The sequence below is a fragment of the Pezoporus occidentalis genome, unplaced genomic scaffold (genome assembly GCF_034315485.1).
Source record: "Pezoporus occidentalis ecotype Australia unplaced genomic scaffold, CSIRO_AGI_Poc_V1 ctg42, whole genome shotgun sequence".
Classification (NCBI taxonomy): domain Eukaryota; kingdom Metazoa; phylum Chordata; class Aves; order Psittaciformes; family Psittacidae; genus Pezoporus; species Pezoporus occidentalis.
This window is the reverse complement of record NW_026915747.1, coordinates 5,596,211-5,619,264: the sequence shown is the minus strand read 5'-3', so window position 1 is coordinate 5,619,264 and position 23,054 is coordinate 5,596,211. Positions and strand designations below refer to the sequence as shown.

At 46.0% G+C, this 23,054-nt stretch overlaps 1 protein-coding gene across 2 annotated transcripts in view; it reads right to left on the bottom strand.

The window, feature by feature from the left end:
• The window catches only part of EXOC4 (exocyst complex component 4), a 394,313-nt gene that overhangs the window by 273,296 nt on the left and 97,963 nt on the right, over nucleotides 1-23,054 (bottom strand). For both annotated transcript variants that reach the window (XM_062634253.1, XM_062634254.1), the window contains exons 8-9: nucleotides 11,673-11,818; nucleotides 7,001-7,089 (exon numbers count right to left, since the gene is read on the bottom strand). In XM_062634253.1, coding sequence (XP_062490237.1) covers nucleotides 7,001-7,089; nucleotides 11,673-11,818 — 235 coding nt within the window. The remainder of the gene's footprint in view (nucleotides 1-7,000; nucleotides 7,090-11,672; nucleotides 11,819-23,054) is intronic.

Genomic DNA, 23,054 nt, shown 5'->3' with positions numbered 1-23,054 from the left:
AGACACTGCCAGGTAAGAAACAGGACCAAGGATGTGGCTATTGTGGCTAATGTGGCTGCTGACAACATTAACTTCACCATCTTTGCTTTCATGAACAATTTTTGCTCAAAAATAAGCAGTAATAAAAAGAATTAGATGGTAACTTTAAAAAGCAGACTGGTGCCCCATCCCTGGCAGTGTTCAAGGCCAGGTTGGACACAGGAGCTTGGAGCAAGCTGCTCTAGTGGAAGGTGTCCCTGCCCGTGGCAGGGGTTGGAGCTGGAGGAGCTTTAAGGTCCCTTCTAACACAAGCTTTCCTCTGACTCTGACTGCTGGTTTCCCCCTCTCTTGCAGTAGATGTTAACTGGCCCTCTCTGAACTTGCTGCAATCAGCAAATATAGACCAGCCATCAAACTGTGCTGCTGTAGCCTGCTCAAGGTCCCTGACACAAGCCAAAGGAGAGATTTCATAGCCCAAACTTGATTTTCAACACCTTGTATCTGCCCTAGGAGTGAAAAATATTAAGGGGGAGATATAAACCCCTCTTCAAACCTTCTAGAAATGACAGAGATGCCCTGCTTCTTTTCCACAGATCCCAATAGCCAAAGTCAGCCTTTAATACATGTACTCAACATTAGATGAAAAGAAATTACTTAGAGAACACACTGGCCACATACTCACTTAAAGGAACGGAGATGAAGTGCTGTGTTTATTACAGCGATTGCACTGCCTCCTTCTCCTGGATGGAAGTATTTTGACTGCAGGACCCCCAAAGAATCACAGAATGGTCTGGGTTGGAAAGGACCTTAAAATCACCCAGTTCCAATCCCCTGCCATGGGCACGGACACCTCACACTAGACCATGAGTCTCAAAACACATGGATTGGAAAAGGTCAACTTAACCCCACGAAAGCAAAGCAAACCTGTTGCTATAAATCAGATGCAAAGCGTGTCCTCCCTAACACCAGGATGAGGGAATCTGTTGGCACAGTGAGGAGGCACTAACACAGCAAAAGGTCTCTCCCACTTCCCTTTTTAGGTACCTCCCTCCCCTTTTTTACCTCCCTCTGAATTGCTTGTAGCTTCAATAACAATCTCAGAGGCAAGGAAAATCAAGAAACAAATTCTTTCCTCACACATAATCCCCTTTTCGCTGTCAAGTGCCTGACCCCGGTTTGATAATCTCATTTCCTGCAAATCACAAACGCTGGAAATTCCAGCTTCCCAGAGTGTTAATTGCGGCCCTGCTCCGTTGCTAATCAAAAAATGGGCTGTTTTGCATGAAAATGCTGCTCTAATTAATTCTCAGTCATAAAGCACCCCGGTTTTAATAACCCCTCCTTGATTGGATAGCCTTTGAAGAGACGGTGCAGCTAATCCTCTAAAGCAGAGAAAACACACGCAGAGGAAATAATAAGTGGGCTTACAAGGTCTGAACTAGATGATTGCATTAATACTGTCACACCACAAAAAAGAGATTCTCTTCCCCTCTCCTCTCCCTCTCCCAAAGCTCAAAGGCAAACTGTGATCCTGTGTAGCATGGGGAGACAAAAGCCGCTGCGTGACAGGAGGTGCGTAACATCGCATCCTTCCTCTGCATCACCAACCTCCTGATTCTTCCAGCAGTTATTCCTCATCCTCGTCAAAGGGTGTTTTCAAGCGGGACTGTACACTTGTCACAACGTCTCCTTTAAGCAGACAAGAATTCAATTGCTTTCTCCCCCCCTCCTCACCGCCTCTGACTGACAATGTATTATCATACACAGCTCTAAAAGGTGCTGAACTGCGTTTCCATTATCCAAGACGTCAGGACTGGTTCTTGTCACGGGTGAACACAGCTGGCTCCCTCCGGCAGCCCTCTGGTGAATCCAAATGGAACAAGGCACCTACAAATAACTGCGTTTTGCCTGGACTTGGCCTTACATTGTGCCCTTGTCATAGCAGGTACCATTCGGCTCCAATGATAGTTCTTGGCATTGAAATCTTAATTAGCAGACCTTCGCTTTGATTTCCTTAACTACTTAAAACCTTATGGTGAGAAATAGTCAGGCTTGGACTGAGAACAGATGAGCAGCATAGAATCATAGAATGGTTTGGGTTGGAAGGGGCCTTAAAGCTCCTCCAGTTCCAACCCCTGCCACGGGCAGGGACACCTTCCACTAGAGCAGCTTGCTCCAAGCCCCTGTGTCCAACCTGGCCTTGAACACTGCCAGGGATGGGGCAGCCACAGCTTCTCTGGGCACCCTGTGCCAGCACCTCAGCACCCTCACAGGGAGGAACTTGTCAACGAGGACAACCAAGTTATACAAGGAGGAAGAGAACACAAAGTCATCCAGAAACTCCTTGTAAATCTTAAAACATTTTTCAACCAAAAGCCAACATATATATACAAAAAAACTGGTCTTTCTCCTTATTTTTGCTTGAAACCATCTTTTCCAGACACAATTTACATTCCATTTAAAGAAAAAAGCCCTCAAGCCCCTGCAGACCATCTCCTTCCTTCCTGGGACGCCCCACTGATACCCTCTTACCACGTACAGTCACCCCCTGCAGTCCTTGACCTCCTCCCTCAATGGCAAGAAACCACATTTTCCTTTTATTCCCAAGAAATCACAGGTAAAGGCAGCAGTGGAATGAAATAAGGTGCACACACAGGATTCAGTCCACCAGCCAGCAAGAAGCATGGTGAAACATAGCAATGTAGCCTAGTTTCCAGTGAAAATAAGAGTTATCTTCTGGCTGTCCCATCCTCACAACAATTGAGCTGGTGAGCCAATTCCTACCGTAAGTGGCAGAGGAATAAACCTTCAAAGCAATAAATGGTTAAAGGTTCTGTGAAAACAGAGAGCTGTGCAGATGGAAGCAGGATGAATGTGTGTCTCCATGCAAGGAGAAGCTGCAGTAAGGATGTGTTGGACCTACCAGCCAGGAAGCAACCTGCACCGTTTCTTTCCCAGCATGGAGCTGCTTCCTCAGTATGTGCTCCTCTTGATCCAGCCATGGAACGTGCTGCTTTCTCCTTAGGACGTGGGTCAGGGACATAGGCAGACACTGGGGGCAGCCAGTGAGAAAGAAGTGAGGGGGATGAAGTGGGTTTAAGACAAGGGGACAAGTGTGGGTAATGAAGGAAAGGTGTTATGGGAGAAAGGAGACACATCTGAGATGACCAGGGCTTCAGTCATGCAGCTGCTCATGGAACAGACTTACTTGGTTATAAAATACACCCACATTATTTAAGGTAAGACTATAAAAAGAACATCACATTTGAGAAATGTCAGGAGGGCTCCAACAAGGAGAGAGTAAATTCCTCAGCCAGCACATGGCTCTTGGGGAAATAAAGAAAAGAGAAGCTTAAAGATGGTCATAGTTTTGTCCAGAAGAAACCACCTCTGACATTGCACTTGTGACAACAACCTGGGGAACCACATCAGTGTTGGTCTGGAAGGAGATACTTCAGTTATGTACTTGCTTTCCCCTTCTTTTTAATGACAACTGTCAAACAACTTGTGTGTCCAACATCAAGGAAAAGTACACGGCTTCGGTTTTCATCCTCTGATTTCAATGGAATAAGACACAAGAATTCCATCTCTAAATCACTTAAAGCACATCCCCTTCTCCCACTGAGGGATAACGTGTGCCTTACACACCGCACTATTTTGGTCCAAATGAAAGATGTTAATGACAAAGCATCCCTGATCTTCACACATATTAAGGCTATTTAAATGACATGCTTATTTCAAAACGTTGGCATGAGCCAAACTTTTATAGGATCTTTCTTGTCCTAATGCATATGTTTTCTTTGAAGATTTCCTCACAAGCCAGCCTCCTCCTGCTGCCACTGAAAAACCATCCCCATGGATAAGGCTGTCAGGAAGAGCAACCGTGTGGCACTGAGAGAAGAGAGAGTGTCACATGCCTGCTTTACAGTAACCTGATTGAACAATCAAATGGTATTTCTCTTTGAAAGAGGTAAAAAAAAAAAGAAGGAAATATCAAAATGCAGATCTTGCTGTGGCTGGGATTTTGGGAAGATTAATAAGCTACCTACAAGGGAACAGCAGCTTGTAATAGAAAGAGAGGACAGTACATTTTTAACATCAAATTCAAAAGGAAACTTTTCTTGCTGGTTCAACTGCAAAGCTTTCTCAGCAAAGTCATCTCATCTATTGTCCCTACTGACTCCCTACTTGGACTTTTTGTCACCTATTGCATCACGTTCAAGCTCTTCCAATTCATCCAGAAAGGGCAATATAAGCTTGTCCCTATCCACGCTATTTCCTGTATTTTGTCCTTTACTTCTTTGTCAGCTCACAGGCTTTGTTCTTTCAGCTCTCCTCTGCATCCTCCCCTCTTGAAAACGCTCACAATCTCCCATTTGGGATAGATGCTGCCTCAAGACTCCTCTGATATCAATAAGAAGTCAAACTTCCATGGAATCTGTAACGAGTTCTGAACCCAGGAACCTATTCTGAACCCAAGGAGCTATTTTAAAAGCAGCACCTCAGTTCAGTCTAACAGCAACAGTAACCACAAAACCCACCTGGAAGAAGATGGAGACCAGGAGTCAATGCTGTTCTCTACTGTGCTTTTAAAGCAACATGGACAACTGGTCAGGTCAGGGTGTGGAGGCAAGTGGGAAAACCAGAAAGCAACAGGACTTATCCCAAAGAGACCTGAAATTTTTGAGGCAAGTGTAGCAGGCTCCCGGGTGGTCCCACCCCTGCTCCAAATTTACTGCTCTCAGGAGCTTCAAAATTCCTGGCTTTGAATCCCTATTTATCCCATAAAGTTTGTAACAAAGAGCTATTAGCTATGGAGATGTACTTAAATCCTACTGCCTACTGGTATAATCACAGAAACACAGTGGTTTGGGCTGAAGGGACCTTAAAGCTCCTCCAGTTCCAACCCCTGCCACAGGCAGGGACACCTTCCACTAGAGCAGCTTGCTCCAAGCCCCTCTGTCCAACCTGGCCTTGAACACTGCCAGGGATGGGGCAGCCACAGCTTCTCTGGGCACCCTGTGCCAGCGCCTCAGCACCCTCACAGGGAGGAACTTGTCAACGAGGACAACCAAGTTATACAAGGAGGAAGAGAACACAAAGTCATCCAGAAACTCCTTGTAAATCATAAAACATTTTCAACTAAAAGCCGACATAGATATATATAAAAGTGGTCTTTCTTCCTATTTTTGCTTGAAACTGTCTTTTCCAGGCACCATTTACATTCCATTTAAAGAAAAAAGCCCTCAAGCCCCTGCAGACCATCTCCTTCCTTCCTGTGACGCCCCACTGATACCCTCTTGCCACGTACAGTCACCCCCTGCAGTCCTTGACCTCCTCCCTCAATGGCAAGAAACCACATTTTCCTTTTATTCCCAAGAAATCACAGGTGACGGCAGCAGTGGAATAAAATAAGGGGCACACACAGGATGGGGCAGCCACAGCTTCTCTGGGCACCCTGTGCCAGCGCCTCAGCACCCTCACAGGGAAGAGCTTCTGCCTAAGAGCTCAGCTGAGTCTCCCCTCGGGCAGGTTAAAGCCATTCCCCTTGGCCTGTCCCTACAGGCCCTTGTCCAAAGCCCCTCTCCAGCCTTCCTGCAGCCCCTTTAGGCACTGGAGCTGCTCTAAGGTCTCCCCTTAAGGAGCCTTCTGGTCTCCAGGCTGAACCAGCCCAGCTCTCTCAGCCTGGCTCCATGGAAGAGGTATAAGAGAGTGCTGGTTCAATATAACTTCTTAGAGTTCACAGTATCCTACTGAACTGGGTAATTTCTTTCAGTTCATCCTGAGTCTCAAAAGGTAAAGAGCTGTAAGCTCAACACCTTCCAAGTGTGTGTAAATGGTGATACCATCATTTAAAAGACAGGTATCTCGCTTTACTTTATTCCTATATGCTGACAGATCATTGTGTGGGCACCCGTCAACTTCAGTACATCTTAATCTCAGTTTCTTCCTTCACAGCCCACCCAGAAGTGTTTGAATATTCACCACAGAGTGAATCATTATATCCTTAATCATCAATACTAAGATTATCCTTTTAGAATCACTTAAATGAAGCAATCTGTCCACAAGAACACTGCCCATCTCTCAGGGCTTCTTTTCATGCTCCTGTGCGTTCAACTTCTCACTGAGGACAAGGAAGTTATAAAAGGAAGAAGAGAACACAAAGTCATCCAAAAACTTCCTTGTAAATCACAAAACACCTCCAACTGAAGCCAACTGAAAATGATCATGGGTAAGATTTCAAAGAGAAATTCTACCCTTGTCCATCACTGGAATATTTAAAGAATATATATTATTTTCTTGCTATGATCAGCCCAGTAAAAACCAGAATTGACAATACAAAAGTCCTGCTATAAATTATTATGACAGCCTGCAGATCTTCCCTTGATATTGCTCACAAAACCAAGACTATAGTGAATTACACCATTCAGGAAGAAACCATGCAGCAATGCCATGCTTGGAGGAAGGAACATCCCTGCGTGTACACAGCACTTGCCACAAGCCAGATAAACCAGCAATTTCAAGAGTCCAGCTCTTGAAACTCACCATTGTCAAACGCTCTGCAACTGTTCAAGTGTTGCCCAAAAGACAAAGAACTGGTCCCTTTAGCCCATACAGCAGAAACCTGCAACTTCAAATATGAGATAACCAAGCTCCCAAACTAATCCAGGGCAAGCATTACATTCAGCATATGCTACAATGAAATAAACTGCAGATAAGGAATCAAACATTAGCTCCAAGTACCCACAAGAAGTGCTCATGGTGAGACTGGTTGCATTTCACCCCCTGGTTTATGATTATCTTTTAAGACCTCAACCACATAAGAGAATGCTGAGGGGATAAAGAGAAACCCTGCAGCTTCACAACATAGTAAGAATAAATAAAGCTTAAAAACTAGAGAGAATTAAACAACCCGTGTGGCAAAGCAGGGAGGTAATAAAACCCTGACATAGTGTGGACAGGGTATTCCAGCTCCTGCAAAAGAGAATTATACAGAGTAGCACAGTATCTATTGGCCTACCTTGAAGTTCTCCACTTCTGCTGTAGAGCTCCCTTCTCTGCTCACGCAAATAGGCACTCATGCTGATAGCATGGGAGGAGGACTCAAACCTGGAATGAAAGAAAAGAATAAAGCCAGTCAGTTTGGCATCCATGGAAGCACCCTTATAAGCACCAGGTACCTCTAAACATAAGGACTTCCTGGGATATTGGAGCAGAATTACAAAGGCAGAGAAAAGCATGGTTTTTCTATAAAACCCATCACCAACATATCCCATTCTGCCACCTCTGATGAACCCAGCTCTCCAGCAGCCACCTGTGACAAGACACAGCACAGAGATGCTCTTCAAGGGAGAGCACCCAGGCATTTAAGTAGAAATGGCCCCAAAACCTGGTAAAATCCAAACCAAAGCCATAGGCTAACACCAGCGAGAATGCTAAGTGACCTATACATAAAAATTAAGAGCTAACACTGTCCTGTGAAATAGGGAGCAATAAATTATTAAGTATTTATTCTACGGCTCTAATACTCCACAAGGACCAACCTGAGAGGCAGACAGAAATATCTTCCAACTGTGGTAGCTCCATACTCACTGATAATAAAACACCACAGACTGGGCACTGAACTGGCACCACAAGGTCTCAAGATGCATCATAAATCATAGAATCGTTAGGGTTGGAAAGGACCTTAAGATCATCCAGTTCCAACCCCCCTGCCATGGCCAGGGACACCTCACACTAAACCATGGCACCCAAGGCTCTGTCCAAGCTGGCCTTGAACACTGCCAGGGATGGAGCATTCACAACCTCCCTGGGCAACCCATTCCAGTGCCTCACCAACCTAACAGGAAAGAATTTCCTCCTTAGATCCAATCTAAACTTCCCCTGTTTCAGTTTTAACCCGTTACCCCTTGTCCTGTCACTATTCTTGGGCTCGCTGTGCCCTGAGCTGGGTGTCCCTGTGGTCACCAGTATCCCATGGCCAAGAGCCTCGTGCTCGACCTGCCTGAGCTCAGGGCTGGAGACACTCAGCATGGCCAAGGGCTGCCGCCCCAGGCAGGCTCTGCCCAGCAAACACCAACCCTTTGTGTGCCCAGGCTGGGTGCTGGGGACCAGGGAGAAGGGGCAGATGGTGGGGACAAAGCATCTTCAGATGACCAAAGCAGATACAGGACTTAGAGGGAAAACATCTTTCATGAATATCAAACTCTTCAAGAGGTCTTCAAGACCTTGAGATGTTGACATTGTGCTGTAACACCCATCACACCCTCCCCAGCCCTTCTGCTAAAGAAGAGTTGCCCAGAGGGCACCTGGAAACACAAGCATCCCATCAGAGAAAAGGGACAAGCATTTCTAAGGTTTCTTATGCAATTGCGTTAAGGTTATTACTATTAATGAGGCTTTTCTGCTTTAATTGTGACTGTGAGTGTTAATATTACTGCAAGTGAACTAGTAACAGTCTATCAAAATGCAACACTTAAGACTTTAATTAAAGGAACAGGGAATTCTTGGCTCTGTGTTTCTGATGTGCTCCCTTCTGCCCCTAGTGAGATACTAAGCACAATGTTACCACCATGGCCTCGAGGTCTTCTCCAGGCACCAAGCCCACACGCATCAGGTCAAGGCAAACTACAGCAACAAATCTCTGTCTCCTTGAGACAGCAACTCAGATTATTCCTAAGCCCTGCACCGGCTCTTGCTGCAGGATCTCATCACATTCACTGCTTTCCCCCAGACACCCAGTTTCTACTTGGCTACCTTTTGGAAGAAAATCATGGAATCGTAGAATTCCAGACTGGTTTGTGTTGGAAGGAACCTTAAAGCTCATCCAGTTCCAACCCCTGCCACAGGCAGGGACACCTTCCACCAGAGCAGCTTGCTCCAAGCCCCTGGGTCCAACCTGGCCTTGAACAGGGAAGAGCTTCTGCCTAAGAGCTCAGCTCAGTCTCCCCTCTGGCAGGTTAAAGCCATTCCCCTTGGCCTGTCCCTACAGGCCCTTGTCCAAAGCCCCTCTCCAGCTTTCCTGCAGCCCCTTTAGGCACTGGAGCTGCTCTAAGGTCTCCCCTTCAGGAGCCTTCACTTCTCCAGGCTGACCCAGCCCAGCTCTCTCAGCCTGGCTCCAGAGCAGAGCTGCTCCAGCCCTCGCAGCATCTCCATGGCCTCCTCTGCACTCGCTCCAACAGCTCCACGTCCCTCTTGTGCTGCTGCCCCAGAGCTGGATCAGGACTGCAGGGAGTTCTCCCCAGAGCACAGCAGAGGGGCAGGATCCCCTCCCTGAGCTGCTGCTCACGCTCTGGGGGTGCAGCCCAGCACACAGGGGAGTTCTGGGCTCAAGCACACACTGAAGCTGGGTCATGGGGAGCTTCTCATCAACCAACACCCCCAAGTTCTTCTCCTCAGGGCAAAATGACTTTGTATTTATAACACTGGCTATCACAGAACACTGCACAACCACCTGCATCCATCCATGAGTAAAACACAAGGTGGAGCCCTGCCCTAAGTGACTTGTGCAGTGAGGAATTAACACAGATATTCTGATGACAAGTTGAAGGCTCCTCTGGTTTGGACAGAGCTAATGGAAAGGTAAGAAAAACCTTGGCACGAAACGCAGTGAAGATGGGAGAGGAGACAAGAACAACACTCCATCAAACACTTACGTCCCTCAGTGGACTGAGAAATTCTATTTCAACAGAGATTTCCATCGATATAGTGACAGCTGACAGAAGAGAGATAACCAAATAAGAGATGCCAATAAATGCTGCTGTCACTGCGGTGACGGTAATGACATGGTGACAAGACCACAAGTGGTAGGAGACGTGCTGCTCTTGTGAGGTTGTGCACCTTAGCTGTAAATAATTATACCCACCTTCATTCTCAGCTGATACAATCAGACAGAGCCTTAAACTGATGCAGGTGAAACAGCATCCTTATTCCTCAAACTGAAACTGGTCCATGGAGACCCAAGAAGAGACACAGTAAGAAAAGGTGAGAAGCCCTGTTTTGCTCCAATAGACATCTACAAGTCAGAGTAAATTCTAAGAGTGGAATTCTCAACCCAAACAGCCATAGGAGTGATGAAAAAAGATTGTAAGGGGGGATAACAATGAGCTGACAGGGGCAGGAGGTAGCTCTGATACTTTCCAGGCAACAGTTAACCTTCTAATAACAGATCACATAGACTGTGAGAGGAGGAGAAGACAATGCAGAAGGCCTCAATTTCTAACTGCGGTCTTCAGTACTTCAAGAGTACAGCCGCCAGATGCACATGCCCTAAGGGTGATCAGGTACTGGAACAGACTGGAATCACCACCTGTGGAAGTGTTCAAAACCCATGTAGAGAAGCTGGATGCAGGACTGGAGGGGGGGGGGGAGTGTCTCACCAGAGCAGAGACCAAAATCCTCCAGAGGCCCAGCACATGCAGTCAGTGCAAGAGATGAAAACTCAGCACAGCCCCTGAACCGTGGTGCAGCAACAAGACCATCTCTCCTCTCCTAACAGTGCTGCTCACCAACAACTCCCCCTTACTTCTTTATTCTTGCACATCTAATTTGTTCCCCAAATCCTTTCTTTGACCACTCAGCTTCTCATCCTCTCTTTTACACTCTCCTCCCAACCACTTAATTCTTTCCATGCTGAACTCTAAATTAAAGGAGTTAGTGACAGGATTAACAGCTTAGTCTATATAGTAATTATACAGTTATCTTAATTCTCTTTGTCCAGTCCCCTTTATCACTTTCTTAACAAGCCCTGAATTTACCATGGATAAAGAAAGGCACAGTGTATCACTGCATGCTCTGCAGCAGCAGTGCAATGGGATCCCAGTCCTGAGATGAGCCGTGGATGGAGCCACACTCTAAACACCAGCAATTGATCCGGAACAGAAAACTCAATGAGGCTTCAGCTTTGGGTATTAAATCTCCATCTCAATCCTTACATAGCCACCCCTCACCCCACTGCCTACCCTTGCTCTCCCCTCTCTCCTCACCCTTCATGGCTGACCCTCCTGTCCCCTTCACAGTCTCCCCTCATGGCAGCCCCTGCTCTCCCCTCGCCCTTCACAGCCTCCTCACAATCGCCTCTCACAACCCCACCACCTCTCCCCTCAGGACAGCCCCTCAAGGCCTCCCCTGCTCTCTGCTCACGATTTCCAACATAACAAGAACTTGGAGCAAGTCCATAGGAGGCCACGTGGATGCTCAGGGGCTGGAGCACCTCCCGTAGGGAGCCAGGCTGAGAACATTGGGGCTGTTGAGCCTGGAGAAGAGAAGCTGCGCGGAGACCTCAGAGCAGCTTCCAGTGTGTGAAGGGGGCTACAAGGATGCTGGAGAGGGACTCTTCATCAGGGACTGGAGTGATAGGACAAGGGGTGATGCGTTCAAACTGAAACAGGGGAAGTTCAGGCTGGAGATAAGGCAGAAGCTCTTCCCTGTGAGGGTGCTGAGGCGCTGGCACAGGGTGCCCAGAGAAGCTGTGGCTGCCCCATCCCTGGCAGTGTTCAAGGCCAGGTTGGACACAGGGGCTTGGAGCAAGCTGCTCTAGTGGAAGGTGTCCCTGTCCGTGGCAGGGTTGGAACTGGATGAGCTTTAAGGTCCCTTCCAACCCAAATCATTCCAAGATTATCAGCCAGCACTGTGCAGTACTTCAGGGATCAAAGACAGCTCAGGCACAGCTTTAACCTCATCCCAGCACTTACTTGAACAAAGGGGTTTTAGGTCTTTGGGGTTTCTTCTTTGCAAAGAACGCAGCAAACTCCCTCCCTGAGCTGGTGTAGCTGAGCTGGGTGGACGGCTCCGAGGCGGTGCGGGTGTTCTTCATGTCCAGGTACTCTGTCAGCAGCATCTGAAGATGAAGGAAGAGGCACTCAGCATTTGAAACAAACCAGCATTATAATGGAACGTGAATGTTGAGGATTTTCAGTGAGGACTGGAAAACTAATAAAAGTCTTTCAAATTACCAGAAACCAGGCTTTACTTTCAGAAATGTAACCCTAGGGATTTATATGCCACTGTCTCTAACGTGGTAAAAGCTTATTTTACATTACTTGACCAATTTAATCTGCTACAAAACCCTGTTGGTGCCAAAGATCACTTGCAAGAAGCCCCCGCTCCTCCCCAAACTGATTCAAATCAGGAACGGAAGCGGGGAGATGGTGAGTGGGTTGTTGGTTGGTGACACACCACAGCTCTTAAAAACATAAAAGTTGGCAATATTGAACTGCTCAGTTTCCACAGCATTGTTTTATATATGGTTATGTATTCCTATATATTTTCTATATATTTATATGTAGGACTAGAAAACATCCACGGATCTGAGCAAGTCCATGTGCTGCAGGTCACGTATGCTGGAAGAAGTCCTGGCAAAGCTGCAAAAATTGCCCTTTAACAGCTCCCAAACCAAACTTGGTGCTTTTCCCACTGAAAACATGAATTCCCACAGCTTCCAGTCCTGCCAATGTGATTGAGGATTATTTCCCTCCAGCTCAACATAGTAAGGGGCTGGGGGCTGGTGAGACCTCACAGCCAGGAGTGGTACCGTGGTATTTGATGCTACTTGAGCAACTCGATGGTGCACAAGCAGAAACAGATTTCAAGTTATTCCCTTCTAATTTCCTTTAAAATGAAGATGTAAAGAAACCCCTTAAAAATTAACTTCTGTCAGTGCATTCACAAAATCACTATTTGCTTTCAGAAAGTTCTACCTACTTGGAAGCTATTAGTAATAGTGTGGCATTTTAATAACCATTAATAATCAAAGCCCATCAAAGAGAGCTGTCTGTAGTGAAAGGAATACATCAGTAATGTGCTAAGTTGAAATAGATCACCCAGGAATAAATACCTGGGTGAATGGTATCATGCCCCTAATTAGAAATAATTCAGGATAGCTGGAGAACAAAAATAATACAAAGAAACTTCACCCCCTAAAACATCTCAATTAAAACTTTACCTGAGCACAAGCTTTGAAAAGAGATGCTTATTGTTAAGAGTCAAAGCAATCACTGCACCCGTTTTTAACAGTAATTTACCAAATCCGTTTGCATGCACCTATTTGCATTTCATCTTCTCTACTTGAATTAACAACCTCAAAATGGCCACAAAAATCTAATTAAAACCTCGAATTTAATCAAGTAAAACACTTCATTTCTTCCATTATGGATGAAATCTATTTATAATGGATTCCATGACTCTGGTGTCATTTTATGGTCCAGGACGAGGAAATGTTAAGTGTGTAATAGAGTGCTTGGCTCCAAGATCAGTCTTCCAATAGCTAAAGGAACCTTGTAGGGACAGGCCAAGGGGAATGAATGGCTTTAACCTGCCAGAGGGGAGACTGAGATGAGCTCTGAGGCAGAAGTTCTTCCCTGTGAGGGTGCTGAGGCGCTGGCACAGGGTGCCCAGAGAAGCTGTGGCTGCCCCATCCCTGGCAGTGTTCAAGGCCAGGTTGGACACAGGGGCTTGGAGCAAGCTGCTCTAGTGGAAGGTGTCCCTGCTCATGGCAGGGGTTGGGACTGGAGGAGCTTTAAGGTCCCTTCCAACCCAAACCAGTCTGCAATTCTATGATTTTAAGATGACAATAAACTGACAGAGGTTTGAGCTAGGAATGCTAGGAATTCTTTGGTTAAAGAAGGGAAAGAGAGAAACAGAAGATGAAGTTTTGGTGAAATATTAAGAACTGCTCTGAAAACACTGCAGATTAGGAAGAGAAAGATGTTAATTTAAGGCATGACTCAATAGGCAGGGCAGGATGGTTATACACAAGGCTCTGAACAAGTCAAAAGCAGTAAAAGCAGTGAAAATAGGCAGGTTTTATAACTACTCTGCAAGTTCATCTTTAAGGTATAAAATCCAAGCCCAGCAGAAACTGTGTGAGACAGATCAAAGCTCTTTCTGCTCCAGTGCCCTGTATTCAACAGTTACACACATTCTTCAGAACAAAGTAATTAAGTGTAAGCATGGCTGAGCACATACAATGCATGGCCAAGCGGCAGAGAAGTTAAGACAGGAGAGATCTTCAACACTCAATATATTTGGCTTATAAGTGCAGCATAAAGATTAAGACCCTTACAATTTCGAAGCAGTAAGATTAACACGAGGGCAAGTCAAAATCTTGTCAGCTACTTGCCTCAAAACCAGCCCAAAGCTTTTGTTTCTCAATGTGCTGCATGATGCATGGTCTTCACCCAATGTCAGCAGCCTGAATTGGAGGCTGGATGGAACGGCCCCAAAGAGAAGGACTTGGGGGTGTTGGTTGAGGAGAAGCTCCCCATGACCCAACTTCAGTGTGTGTTTAAGCCCAGAACCCTCCGTGTGCTGGGCTGCACCCCCAGAGCGTGAGCAGCAGCTCAGGGAGGGGATCCTGCCCCTCTGCTGTGCTCTGGGGAGACCCCCCCTGCAGTCCTGATCCAGCTCTGGGGCAGCAGCACAAGAGGGACGTGGAGCTGTTGGAGCGAGTGCAGAGGAGGCCATGGAGATGCTGCGAGGGCTGGAGCAGCTCTGCTCTGGAGCCAGGCTGAGAGAGCTGGGCTGGGTCAGCCTGGAGAAGAGAAGGCTCCTGAAGGGGAGACCTGAGAGCAGCTCCAGTGCCTAAAGGGGCTGCAGGAAAGCTGGAGAGGGGCTTTGGACAAGGGATGTAGGGACAGGCCAAGGGGAATGGCTTTAACCTGCCAGAGGGGAGATTGAGATGAGCTCTTAGGCAGAAGCTCTTCCCTGTGAGGGTGCTGAGGCGCTGGCACAGGGTGCCCAGAGAAGCTGTGGCTGCCCCATCCCTGGCAGTGTTCAAGGCCAGGTTGGACACAGGGGCTTGGAGCAAGCTGCTCTAGTGGAAGGTGTCCCTGCCTGTGGCAGGGGTTGGAACTGGGGGAGCTTTAACATTCCTTTCAATCCAAACCTGTCTGAAATTCTATGCATTTACTCCCTGCAGCTGGACAGCTGACGTTACCTAGTTGTTCTACTCTCCTAGTCCTCGCAGAGGATTTTAATAAGTTTCATATTTCAATGTTAGTAGCCGTGACCTGACCATGTACTTATTAAAATCCACAGGAAGCTAAAACTTTAAATCCACTTAAAAGAGAAACCAGGCATTTTCCTGCCTATCTCAGCGAACAGGAGCTTTCCTTAACCAACCAAGTGAGGGATTTCATGATTTGGTCCCATAACACCTGATTAGCAGTCGCTAAGCCATCAATCAAAACCCTTGTTAGACATTAATCACACGGATGTACAGCAAGATTTATGAGTGACTGCAAAGTTTGTAACATCCCATTCATCTACAACAAGAGCTTTGACTTTCGGCTCGATGGTTGAATTCTGCCATCCATGTAGTGTTTTTCTATCAACGTCAAACAAATAAAGCTGTACATGAAGGAAGGGAACAAAGCACTCTTTCTTCAACTGCTCTTTGGAAATGAAAATTAATATGAAGTATTTGATGAAAAAAGCAATACTTATGGATTTGGAGGCTTAATTAAATTCTCAGATTACAAAAGGTCATATCAGCATGTGCAGCCCGTCTATCACACTTGAGCTGATAACAACTGACACTACTCTGCCTCTCTGAATTGCAAAGGGGCAAGAACAAATTTGCTTCTTTGTCTGCTTGCACTTGCTGTGACTCTCCAGATCCACATTTCTCTTCTTCAGCTGAGCCCCATGAGATGTTGTATAAGCCATTACACCTTATCGTAGCCAAGACTGACCTATGAGCAACGCACCAGCAATAAAACACACATGGTCACAGGGTGACAGCTACACTCATTCCTCATTTGTACCTCTTGTAAGGTTGTAGATAGGAGGCCCGAGCTCTGAATAAGCTCTACTCCATCAATTAAAAGCTGCAAATAGGTATTTCACATCCTCATGCATTCTGAATCGAGGAGGATGCTGGAGTGTGAACAGTTTGTTCCATCAGGAAATCATGACACTTCCAAACCCTGCACTGCAACACTGATTTTCATTAGGCCTTCCTGGGTCTCAGGGCTCCAGAAAATCAGGTGAAAGCTAACACCACACCATGAATGTTGTGAGGGTAAATGGGATGAGCAGGTAATTACTGGCCTCTCCACCTCATATTGATCAGGGACTAAGTCACAGAACAGATGATAGAAGACTCTATTAATAAAGAATTAAGGAAGAATAATAGAATCCAAATCCAGTGACGTTGATTAACAGAACATAGATCTTGGCTAAACAGTATTTTCATAATGATGACAAATTGAGGCTTAAATTAACAGAGATAAAGTCGTATTTCCACCAAGGATGTGACAAAAGCCAGAACACTCAAAGTCAACACAGCATCTCCTAAAAGAAAACTGGGCAGGTACCTGACACAATCCTTAACATGGAACTGGAAATGAGGAAACCACAAACACTGGATTTTGTAAGGTCCCAGAAAGCTTAATTCCTCTTTTCCTCTTATCCCTATATTCCAAGGGAAATACAAGAGTATTAGAAAACACTTGGCTTTTATTAGAAAGAAAACTGATTTTCAGCCTAAGTTCAGTCCATCTTCATTTTTAAAAAGATAGTAATGAGAAGAAGTTAAATCAGAGCATGAAAACACATTCAAGTGTGGCTGCAGCAATTCCTTCTGGATTGAATGGATGAGAAGTTTTCCTCTCTCAGATTCCTACGGATATAATGACAACAAAAGGTCTGTCAATTATGTTTTTTGGGGAAAAATAGTATATAATAATGTGAACACAGCTTATTCAGCCTGGAGAAGAGAAGGCTCCTGAAGGGGAGACCTGAGAGCAGCTCCAGTGCCTAAAGGGGCTCCAGGAAAGCTGGAGAGGGGCTTTGGCCAAGGGCCTGTAGGGCCAGGCCAAGGGGAATGGCTTTAACCTGCCAGAGGGGAGACTGAGCTGAGCTCTTAGGCAGAAGCTCTTCCCTGTGAGGGTGCTGAGGCGCTGGCACAGGGTGCCCAGAGAAGCTGTGGCTGCCCCATCCCTGGCAGTGTTCAAGGGCAGGTTGGACACAGGGGCTTGGAGCAAGCTGCTCTAGTGGAAGGGGTCCCTGCCCATGGCAGGGGTTGGAACTGAAGGAGCTTTAAGGTCCCTTCCAACCCAAACCACTCTGGGGTTCTATGGTTAACAGAACATAATTTTCTTTTTCATTATTATTATTTTCCATATTATCAATCACCTGTAAGAATTTCAGTGTCAGCAGAGGTAAATCTCTAAACCTAGGGTAAAAAAAATGAAATCATGATCTGTAGGATCATTGGGTAGAGTTGTGACTCCAGCAGATTTGGGAATATTGAAGCTAATCAACAGCAGAAATGGTCCCATTGAGATGATGGGTATTAATCAGCTAATTGGAAATGGCTACATAAAGCAGAGAGCTTCGTCAGAAGTAAAAGTTTACACCATTGCTCCGTACTGTTGTCACATCTGGAATGCTAAATGAGAGCCTGGCACTCAGAAACAACGAGAGATGAGGGAAAGGGGGGGGTGGAAGGGTGCTCACCAGAAGCCTGGAAGTTACTAAAAGGCTGGCAGGCGCTACTTAGAGTGGAACACCCAGAAGCCATGAGCTCAGTCTCATTAGCTTAGCGAAGAGAAGGAGAAGAGGTTAGCGGAGCAGCCTGCAAGTGTGCATCGGAGGGCACTGAACTGATGAAAAACATCCTCACTAATGACATTTATATCAAAAACTCCAAAGGCTGGAAAGTTGAAGCTGGACAGGCCGTGATGAATGGTCAGGAGACATTCCCAGGGCACAATTAACCACTTACATCAAAGGTTACACTCTATTGTCCATCAATCATTCCCCCCACCTCCCCAACCCTAGTAAAGACTGGATGCCTAAAGCATGCACCTCTTTCAAACAGGAACATATTGAAGAAAGGACCATGGCTTGTTCCACACCGAGGTCAGGTGAGAAGATCACCACATCTGGGGCTCCGCTGTCGCAGCATTCAAGGCACCTCTCAGGCTCTTGCATGAAGGAACCCTTAGATTTCAAAGTGCTATTGCTACACAGTACCTTTAGTTACTGTTGGGAGTTGAAATAAAACCAACCACTGGGAACATCTGTGCTTGGTGAACAGGTTTGTGTCAGCGGAAACTTCTCATCCAGGTTTGTCTTTGGCAACCACTGGGCATGAAACTACCAATGAAGGTTACTTCACTTGTACTCTGAGGAAACTTAAGAGGCAAAAAAAAAACCAACCCACAGAAATAATACTGTCAGCATCTGAGAATCATAGAATCCCAGACTGGTTTGGGTTGGAAGGGACCTGAAAGCTCCTCCAGCTCCAACCCCTGCCACGGGCAGGGACACCTTCCAGCAGATTTAAATTATCCTACATCCCATACTGATGCCTAGGGACAGCAAACAACGATGCCTGCACTGAAGAAAGTCACATTATTGAGCTGATGATTTCCAGCCACAGAGGATTTCAGGGTCAGTGAAAACAAAAGCAAATGATTCCTGAAAGGAAAACGCTGGGAGTTCAAGTAGGATGTACGTATTTCTTGGGAAACATACAAAAGAAGGCATCACTTGTGAAGCTCTGGAGGTATCTACCAGCAAGCACCAGAATAAAGCAAGGAAAGCAGCATCACTCTATGCAAGACTGTAGTGTGTGGCTAATAACCCAATAATCTGCTCTATCAAAAGTCTTAATAATTAAAATGTTAGTAATTGTGGCATTGAACCCCCCCAAAATGTAAGAACTGACTGAATTCTATGAGCACAGAGCCTTCTGTGTAAGATGGAGCACACTGAGAAGAGGGACAGAGTCCACACACGGCAAACATGGGCAAGGACAAAGCAATAAGGTAAGTCTGCAAGAAGAAAGCCAGTTTTTAGGTGCTGTGAATACTGTTTCATGCTGCACAACCTGCTTTATCTAATCCTCTTGCTGCCCATGAAATTAATTTAACTGAAACCAAGTAATAAAAATCCTGCCACAATTAATTCTCTCCAGGCATCGCCCAATCCCATTATTGTACAAGAAGGAAGAATCCCTTTTGTTTTTCATTTTTGGGGCTAGAAAGAGTAAGAAATAACCCCACAACTCTTGAGATAACACTCAGATAACACTGAGCCACTGCTACTTCATTCATTATCAATGCTAACTGAATTAGCACAAGTTATTACTGCAGACCTGTGAATGTGCATCTACCTCCAGGGAGGAAAGAAGGAAGGGAGGGAGGGAAGGAACCTCCAAACTACTTTAAAACCACCACTTCTTAAAAGCTGCTTTAACAGGCAATGAATCCCGCACCTGCTCATTACTTTGGAAACCAGAACCTTCTCATTTCACAAGCTTTTGCTATCGTGTGCGTGGACGTTATATCCTCAGCACCACAGGCTCTGACTCGGTGCAGAGATGAGGTGAAGTCACTCGAGACACATATACCAATGTAATGGGTTTCACAGCTGCTAGCACAGCAAAAGCAGAAACCATTCTGTGCTGTCACAGCCGTCAGTATTGGACTGTAGGCTTCTCAAATGAGCCAGCCCTCATTTCATTTTCCCTCCTCGACAGCTTACACATCAAGCCAGAAAGGGATCTGGTTCAGTAACAAGTGCCCAGCATAAGGATTTCAACAGTGGTGTTTGCTGCACATGTTCACTAATGTGACCCTCTGCTGTATCAACACCCCTGTGATGTGTCATTATCACAGAATCACAGCAATAGAGGTTGGAAGGGACCTCAAGGATCATCTGGTCCAACCTTTCTAGGCAAAGCATGGTCTAGACTACATGTCCCAGCATCCTGTCCAGCTAAGCTTTCAGCGTGTCCAGCGCTGGGGGACCTACCACTGGGGAGATTATTCCAGTGGCTGATTGTTCTCATGGTGAAAAATGTTCTCTTGTGCTCAACCAGTTTCTCCCCAGGAATAACCTGTGCCATCGCTCCTTGTCTTTTCCACATGACTCCTTGTAAAAAGGGAGTCTCCATCTTCTTTGGAGCCAGCCTTTAAATACTGGGAAATGAGGATAAAGTCTCCCTTAAGCCTTCTTTTCTCCAGGCTGATCAGTCCCAGCTCTCTCAGCCTTTCCTCACACACTGCCCAGTCCTTTGATCATCTTTGTGGCTCTTCTCGGGACCCTCTTCAGTCTGTCCACATGTAGAACAGGGACTAAAACTGAACACAGTATTCCAGGTGTGGCCTGACAAGCATCGAGTGGGGCAACATCTTCATCTCTGCTGGTGATGCCCTTGTTGATGTTCCCTAGCACCCTGTTGGCTTTCTTTGCCAGAGCTGCACACTGTTCACTCCTATTGAGCCTGTTGTCTCTCAGGACCCCCCATTACTAACTTCACCCCACTCCCGTGCAGCATCAACAGCACAAGTCTCAACTTGCACTTGTGGCTCAGAAAATAAGCAGCTAAAAGGCTGCTGAGACACTGCATCAGGTAACCTTAGCTTCCATGTAAGCAGGCACATGATGCTGAAGGAGGACTCCCTCTCCCTCAAGTCCTCGAGGGAGGTTTGCAATTGTTTTCTAACTTTAGTTGCTTTGATATCCATGTAACCAACAATCTGTGCCAGCTCATACAGAGGTCCATGATGAAGGTCATTTCCAGTTTAGTGACACATGAAGTTTGAAGCCATTTTCATTGAAATTCAGTCACTTAGCCTCCATAAAGCAGAGCAGGAGCTGGGCTGAGGTTTGTTCAATCTTTCCCAGTAGTTCTGCTGTTTTATTTAATAACAGAGGAACAAATACTGCTGACAAATTCATTTACGCTACCAATAGTCAACTTGAATAACTGGATCATAAACCAAGCAGACAGCATTTATTTCACTCCAGGCACCTCAGCTGTTCTGCAAATAGAGCTCATGCTACAAGAAACGACCCCAGGAACCAGGCTGCTTGCCTGGTTTCTATCAGACCCTTAAGAGAAAACCACTAAAAGCCCCAAATGAAGGTGGTCACCACAAGAAAGCAGTGGGATTATTCATGCCCTCCAAAGAAAATCCATGTTTTGGATGTATGCCATGGATGGGGCTTGGAGCAAGCTGCTCTAGTGGAAGGTGTCCCTGCCCCTGGCAGGGATTGGAACTGGATGAGTTTTGAGGTCCCTTCCAACCCAAACCAGTCTGGGATTTTCTGATCTTTAGCACATGGTACTTCTGATATATGATTAATAAGAAGCTGTAAGATACATACAGTCCAATATGATGCAGAGGATGCATAACCAACTGTATTCTAAAATGGACCAAAAAGTAAAGAACAGAAAGGCATAATTACCACTTGCTTCAGAGCACAAGAAGTATTTCCCTGCGAGATTTAAACATGCTGTCTTTCAGTTTGACTGGACTTTTTGTTCATGTAGCATATAAAAAGGTCAAGGAGGAATGTAAGAGTTGAACAGGTAATTTGAGTGCAGCTTTCTGCTCTGCAATTATAATTTAGCTGAGCTTCACTGGCTCTGCACAGCTTGGAGATGGGGAGGAGACAAACTTATGTTTATGACTGAAGGAAAAGCTAAACATTTTTAAATCACAGAGGATATATTTGCTCACGGTTTACATCTACTATCCACGCACCTTTCAAAGCATCTTCTTAGGGAAGAAATATGCAATTCTAATGTGTAGGAAAAGCATTTTATGCTTCAACCCACTTCATCTGAGCTTCTGCTACTCGAAGTGGCACACAGAATCCAGTAGCAGCAAAGGCAGGAGAAGGCAGCACGCTCTTCAAATACCAACTGTGTTAACTCACGGGTAATACAGCACACCCCATGTATTTCATGCCTTCAACTAATTGCTTAAGACACCCTGCTCTAGTGTAGATGGTAACAGTGCTGTGCCCCCCGTCTTCACTAAATGCCAGCTCTTAATAACAGACTCCAAAAGGGCTTTAACTGCATTTAGTTGCAGCTCCTGAACTTTAAAAGTTGTTAATCAGAATTCTATGTAAATGGAATGACGATTAAAGGTTAAGTACAGGTTCCTGAGATTTCAGCACTGGAAGATGTATTGCCCTTAACAGGAAAGAGAAACTACCAACCTTGACAGGAACTAAACATCTTAATTAAAGCCTCACAAGTACAGTACTTATTTCTGTGTGAAGTTCTATTTTCAAATGTCAAATTTAATCAGGCACTTGACAAAAACGTGCAATATCCCTCCAAGCACGGGAGAACAAAAATGCCTTGGGATTCTGCCCTGAGGAAACACCTGCACGTCTCCCGGTCCTCAGCTCCCCACCAAAAGCAAGCTCTTCAAGCCTCTCGTCCCACGTAACAAGGAGGGAAGTTTTATGGCTCTAAAACTGCAGGAGTCCAGTTGAGAAATAGGATACAGCATTTTTCAAGGTGTCAGCTTTCCCCCTGCTCGCTCAGTTTATCCCTGGAACAAGCGTCATGCTGCCAAATCAACACAAGGGTCCTCATAAATCTGACTTGCTGAGATTTACTGCCCTGGAGGGTACAGCCCATCAATTATCACCAGTCAAAAGCAGACAAACATCTTCATCAGGAGTAAATCTAGTACACGTGTATAGTGCACTAGGAGCCGCCTCTCAGTGTTTTGGTGCTGAATACTACTGAGAGCATCCAGGCCTGCTAGTGTCTGCTCCTGAACTTGAACCCTGAGCAACGTGGGGTTCAAATCCTAATCTGAGGGAACAGCAACTGCACCCAGGATTAGCTCAGACACTGAATAAGGGACTTCAGGAGCAGAGACCTTTGTCTTAGGTCATACAGACACTGTCTTAAGCTGCTGCAGAGACTGACCCAAGTGCAACGCCCTGCCCTGGGTCAGGGCAATCCCAAGCACAGTCACAGGCTGTGTAAAGACTGGATGGAGCAGCCTGAGGAGAAAGACTCGGGGGTGTTGGTTGATGAGATGCTCCCCATTACCCAGCTTCAACATGTGCTTGAGCCCAGAACCACCCCTGTGTGCTGGGTTGCACCCCCAGGCCATGAGCAGCAGGTTCAAGGTCAGGTTGGACAGGACTTGGAGCAAGCTGCTCTAGTGGAAGGTGTCCCTGCCCGTGGCAGGGGGTTGGAACTGGGTGAGCTTTAAGGTTCCTTCCAACACAAACCAGTCTGGGATTGCATGACCCATCTATTTCATATACATAACACTTAGACCATATAGCAAACAAATTAGCAC